The sequence below is a fragment of the Maniola jurtina genome, chromosome 10 (assembly GCF_905333055.1).
Source record: "Maniola jurtina chromosome 10, ilManJurt1.1, whole genome shotgun sequence".
In the NCBI taxonomy this organism is placed as follows: domain Eukaryota; kingdom Metazoa; phylum Arthropoda; class Insecta; order Lepidoptera; family Nymphalidae; genus Maniola; species Maniola jurtina.
The window spans coordinates 15,116,397-15,123,128 of NC_060038.1; the positions used below are offsets into that span (position 1 = coordinate 15,116,397).

The 6,732-nt window shown below is 41.5% G+C and overlaps 1 protein-coding gene across 1 annotated transcript; it reads left to right on the plus strand.

Annotated features, from left to right (window-relative positions):
• The first annotated feature begins 1,050 nt into the window (after window positions 1–1,050).
• On the plus strand, window positions 1,051–5,013 carry LOC123869113. The gene is made up of 3 exons (XM_045911852.1): window positions 1,051–3,573; window positions 3,976–4,422; window positions 4,792–5,013. Exons 1-3 carry the CDS (start codon window positions 1,267–1,269, stop codon window positions 5,011–5,013), a joined length of 2,976 nt encoding a protein of 991 aa, XP_045767808.1. The 5' UTR covers window positions 1,051–1,266.
• Window positions 5,014–6,732: the final 1,719 nt, after the last annotated feature.

Sequence of the window (6,732 nt, forward strand, 5' to 3'; positions counted from 1 at the left end):
TTATTTAGATACAAACATGAGGTCCGGAGCTTCGATCCGATAAGCTCTAGCTTCATGTAAAGGAAGCCTAACAGTTGTTGTTTTTATATTTTAGATCTACACTAGCCTAACGAAGTAGATTGCCAGCTATGACGATCACGATCACTTCCGATTGGTTAACACTCTGTTGTTACTGGCTGCGATGCAGTGCTGCAGCATGAATACCATAACATTCAGCTTATCACAACTTCCAGAGTGATTGGATTTGAAAATAGTTACCAGTAGGTCGATTCCGATAAACCTGCATCAATCATTATTACAGTAGCAAATCGTAAAAACAAAAAAAAAAAACAAAATTAAAATCCGTTCATTCGTTTAAGCGCTACGAGGTCACAGACAGATACACAGCTACACACGTTAAACTTATAACACCCCTGTTTTTGGGTCGGGGGTTAAAAATGAATAAGTACGTCGGCATTGTCTGACATATGACTGTCTGGTACGGGCACCTACTTGAAACTGTCTCGTAGCACCGTTGCATGTCAGAGGCACTCAACACCAGTGGGAGATGCATTCGATGATTCAAAAGCACTTGTAAACATTTATTTGAATAAAGATTTTCTATTTCTATTTCAAACGACAAAACTAGAGAACTCAAGCCGACTGCGGGAAATGAGTGACACAGCGCGGTGGTAAGGCCGGGTTGCCCGGCGTCGCCCTCGTCCCGCCAGCCTCGTGCGACATGAGTAATGTCCTCATCCTGCCGACTCCCGGGGCTCCGACGCGGGCTCATCAATCTACCGCGTTGGCTGTATCGTACTGCAGTTGGCAGCCACTACCCGCGTGACAAAATTCAAAAATTCAAAATATTTTTATTCAATTAGACTTTAACAAGTACTTTTGAATCGTCAAGAGCATCTACCACTGGTTCGGAATGCCTTTCCTACCGAGAAGAACCAGCAAGAAACTCGGCGGTTGCTCTTTTCAAAGATTTGATATACAATATTGTAGGCGACGCGATTAAACCTTTTTTGTTAAAAAATAAAAATAGGATGAAAAACGTACTTCATGTCAAATTTGGAATATATTTAAAAAAAAGGCAAAAGACGTTCAAAGTTTGTTTACTTCTTCTCTTACGAACAGCCGCTGACAATGGTAGCTCTGTTATAATATTTTCAGGAAATATCATGAAATACGTTTTAACGCCTTTACTAAATTACTGAGACTTTCACTATCCTCTACAAAGTTGGTCTTCGAGCCGGACCTGTAAAGAAAGGTACCTATCTAATGTTCCGTACTCCCCCACCAACGATGGTGAACACACGCAGCACAACAAGAAGGCTGGCGCAGGAGGAGGAACAGCGAACTGGAGAGACCTCAGTAAACAAAGGTGAGCAAAAGGAACAGGCACCAGCTGTGGAGCTTGATGGTGAGCTACATATTAGCAAGAAGCCTTTTCACAATGACGCGCCGAGTATCGGTAGGACGAAAAGGTCAAGCTCAGCTTCCATCATAGCAAGAAAAAGGCATCTAGAGCTGGCGGCGGCGGAAGAGAAAGCACGAATCCAGATGCAGCTGATAGACAAAAAACTACAAGCAGATATGGCCGCACTTGATGAGGAATACAGTTCTCACGCGGAAGAGAATGAGGTACGTAGCACGAACAGTGACGTAGAGAAATGGTTGGAGCGCAGCCACGACGAAAGGTTAGCACAGCCCGTCCGGCAAGATGTTTCGGATTTGGGCGAGCTGTGCCCGCCCGCCGCTGCAGGCGGTGGCACTGAAAGTATAACCGTTCAAATGCTAGCTAGCGCACTGAAGGATATGGCAGCCATCTCTAAAAGCCACGCACCAAATTCAAGGTTGCTTAGTCGTATCAGCACACAAAAGGACTTACCAGTATTTGCAGGCGATCCGCTTGAGTGGCTACAATTCAAACAGGCCTACAACGAGTCCACCGAAGTATGTAATTTCACTCCTAGAGAGAACCTGTGGAGGCTGCGTAGCTGCTTACGTGGACCAGCGAAGGAAGCTGTGATAGCGCTGTTGATTGGCGCCACAACTCCCGACACAGTAATGAATGCACTTGAACTACAGTTTGGAAACCCTGATGTAATTATTTCTAGAATAGTTCAAGATATCCAAAAGTTACCTATCATGTCACAGGAATATCATAAAGATATAGTTAAGTTCTCGGTCAAGGTTCAGAACTTTGTAGCAGCAGTTATTTCTATTGGCGAAGATGAGTACCTAAAAAACATGAACATCATGTCGGCTGTGTTATCCAAATTTCCAACAGTTTTGCTTTCAAAATGGACGGACTACAGTTATCCTCTTATAACCGAAGGCTCTAAGGCAAAATTAATCATACTTTCGGACTTTTTAAGAGAGGAAGCCGTAAAAACCACGAAGACAGCAATCAACATTAATTATTATACTAAGCCAGAACATTCTACTCATAAACGTAAGTACGCCGAAAATAATACTTATAAATCTCATAGTGTATTGCTACAGAGTGATTCTGACACGAACGATTCGAAATGTCGATTTTGCCGGAACTCAACAAAACACAATTTGCCGGACTGCAAAATGTTTCAAAAAGCACTACGTAAAGACCGGTGGTTTCACGTCAAGAGGTACGGTATCTGTTTTCGATGTTTAGTAGAAAAGCACAACGATAGCCATTCCAACAGCTGCTCTGGTACTTGTGATATAAAGAGCTGCGGATTGGGTCATCACCGATTGTTACACTACGAGTTTAAACGACAAGCCGGGAACGAACCCGAAACGGCTGAAAACCAAACGCAGACGGAAACGCAACAGGTAACGCATGTCAAAGACGATAACAGGCAAGTTCTATTAAAAACTATAACAGTCCAAATACACGGGCCACACGGAATAGAGACAGCCTCAGCGCTTTTGGACGACGGATCGACTGTGACGCTAATTTGTGCGGACCTTGCTGCACGGCTCGGTCTATGTGGATATAAGAAAAAGATTCGCATGTGTGGAGCATGGAATAGCCACACGTTTGAATGCGATAGCGAGATTGTAAACTTGACAATATCTAACAAAGATGGACAGCTATTTACGTTTGAAGCAAATAGTGTTAAAAACCTAAACTTACCTGCGCAAGATACCTCGCATTTATGTACGGAAACATACAAGCATATTTCTGAAATAGAAAGTCAAATTAGTCTACAATATTCTAAGCCACAGATGTTGATAGGGCAGGATAACTACCATTTGTTATTACCACTGCAAGTACTTGAAGGTAAACCAGGGGAACCGTATGCTACACTTACCCCCCTTGGATGGTGTCTTCATGGTAGTACGAGAGCGCAAGCTTCTGCTAGTTTATGGCACTCCACCCTGCTCGTCAGCTCGAACTGCTGTGACCTAGATACCAAGAGTGAGTACGTACTGCGAGAGATGCATGAGGAAGTTCGACGTTCCTTCACTGTAGAGTCCCTAGGTGTTACTGCTGCACCACGAGAGAATGCTGATGACTTACAGGCTAGAGCTTATCTAGAAAAGACAAGCAGCTTAATAGATGGAAAATGGTATGTTGGGTTGCCGTGGAAGGATAACGACGTGAAGTTGCCTAACTCGTTTCCTTCGGCAATGGCAAGACTAAAAGGAATAGAAAGAAAAATGAAAATTGATGAAGGTTTTGCCACACGCTATAAAGAAAGAATAGATCATTTATTTCAAAATTATTTCGTTAAAGAGATATCAAATATATCATTGAGTTTAAAGATCTGGTACTTACCGTTTAGTTCTCAATTTATAAAAAACAAAAACGCACAGAAATATGAGTCATCAAAGCCAGCTGCCGTACGAGCGATTTGTAAACAGCACTACACGGATGGTTATATCGACAGCGTTGACAACATAGAAACTGCAAGAGAATTAACTAAAGATACTAAGTTTATTCACAGCCAAGGCGATTTCGAGAAAAGAAACTGGACTAGCAATCGGCGAGAGGTATTAGAGTTCATCCCAACCGAAGTCTTAGGTCCGACAGCCAAAAGGTTAATTACTGAAAAGAACTCGGAATGTACTTTACTTTCAGGCAACAAGGTACTTACGAAACGAAAAGTGCTACCAGTAATAATGTCAATATTCAATGTGTTTGGATTTTTGTCACTATTTACTATTAAAGGAAAATTAATATTATTTCAAGACATATGGAAAACCGGTTTAGACTGGGACGAATCGTTTACAGGTGAACCTTATGCCAAGTGGGCTGAATGGCTGAAGTTACTGAAGGAAATGATATTTAAACAGCATACGATTAAATCAAAAAGAAAATACTTTTGGTACGGTTCGATGACTGTACTACACTGGATGAAAGATAATGCACGAAATTATCAAACATTCGTAGCGCATCGACTTGGGGAAACTTATGAATTACTTACCTCTCCGAGTGAATGGCGTTACGTATCTACTACCAGAATGAAACAGTCTATTGAATTGGACAGTCAACATTAAATAGCCAGGCCTATTGTTAAGCATGCACTGCTAAAGAAAATATAACCCTCACTGGGGCGGGCCTGGAAATGTTTATTTAGAAGCTTCAAGACTGTACTGAGCGAACGCGCACCAACAGAAGAGGTGTTGATCACTTTGATGGCAGAGGTGGAACAGATTGTTAACAGCCGTCCCCTCACTTATGTAACTGTGGAGCCTTCAACCACAGAAGCTATCACTACTAATCACTCTCTTCTAGGTACTTCCTCAAACCTTCCTGTACTCGGGGTGTTTGACAACTCCGACCTTTTCCTGAGGAAGCAGTGGCGCATTTCGTAGCTCCTGACTGATCAATTCTGGCACCTCTGGCTGAAGGAAGTCCTAGCAGCGATCATCGACTCTAACATGCCCAGAGGAGCGTGGTCCCGAGGCGTCATCGAAGCGGTGCTGCCAGGCGAGGACGGGCGAGTGCGAGTCGTGAACGTGAGGACGACGTCTGGACGACTCCTGAGGCGATCTATGGCACGCGTCGCATTTTTACCTATTGTTAATGAGTGCTGAGCCAGCACTGGGGCGGGCGTGTAGGCGACGCGATTAAACCTTTTTTGTTAAAAAATAAAAATAGGATGAAAAACGTACTTCATGTCAAATTTGGAATATATTTAAAAAAAAGGCAAAAGACGTTCAAAGTTTGTTTACTTCTTCTCTTACGAACAGCCGCTGACAATGGTAGCTCTGTTATAATATTTTCAGGAAATATCATGAAATACGTTTTAACGCCTTTACTAAATTACTGAGACTTTCACTATCCTCTACAAATATTATGCCATGTATACAAGTAATGAAAGTCCCGCGCATTGCTGGAGCGAGCTGCAGGTCAAATCCACGCTCTTTTATCATTTATATAATCTTCGATAGTATAATATGCTTTTCTCAGGAGCATAGTTAGTCGAACGCATTCCGCTCGCGCTCACCCATTACACCTACGCGCTGCCGTGGAAACATCATTTTATGAAATATGAGGATAAAATACTATTACGATCAAAGAAAGACTAATGCATGCCTCGATATATTATTATAGGCAAGAATTTTATAAAGGTAGAATTCAAATGAAGTAGTTAAGCTCGAGTGTTTCTGTTGGCAGCAACTCTACCACTAGTTGATTTCACCGCGATGAATTTGGCAAGAAACTAATTAACAGTTTGAACTATCTTCAAAAGTTCTACAACATTATAACCGAGAAACAGCAATTCCGCGGCAATTCTACTAATAATACAGTTTTATTTTTTTATTCAGATACAAGTTAGCCTTAATTGCAATATCACCTGGTGGTAAGTGATGATGCAGTGTAAGATGGAAGCAGGCTAACCTGGAAGGGGCATGACAGTTTTTATTAAACTCTACCCCTTCGGTTTCACGATGGCGTCGTCGTGCCGGAACGCTAAATCGCTTGACGGCACGCCCGAAGTCTTCTATTCTATTTGGTGAAGGATTATAATCTCGCAGCGAGCAGGGGCCCAGATGTTATACGTCGAAGCTGCGCGAGCTGCCTAAGGCGCTAACAGCATTTTTGTGTTCCGTCACGCTACGCGCCTCTACGCGGAACTATTGTAGCTACGATACAATATAGCCACGCTAAATGTTACAATACGTTGGTAGGTACATTGCATTACAGTGCAATCATATTATTTAATATTTTTATAATATTTTTTATTAATTATTATATAATATTCATTTATTTTTTTGAGTTCTGAATATAGGTGTGCGATTTTTCACAATTTTTAGGATCTCAAAAGGAAAAACGGAACCCTTATAGGATCACTTTGTTGTCTGTTTGTCTGTCTGTCTGTCTATCTGTCTCTCCGTCCGTCCGTCCTGTCTGTCAAGAAAACCTATACGGTACTTCCCGTTGACCGAAGAATCATGAAAAGCAGGTAGGTATGTCTTATAGCACAAGTAAAAGAATAAATCCGAAAACCATGAATTTCTTATTAGCTCTTAAAAAAAAATTGTTTAAATTTTCAAAATAAGATATACCAAGTGGGGTATCATATGAAACGACGTTACTTGTACATTTTAAACAGATTTTTATTTTATTTAAGGCATAATAGGTTTGATTAATCATGCAAAATGTCGAATAAAAAATACCGAGTACGGAACCTCGGTGCGCGAATCGCACTTGGCCGGGTTTTTTTTTACTACAAGCATTAAACTATCATCTAACAAAATTAACAAAATATATATAGAGACAATACCCTCTTCAAAAATACTTGTTACACT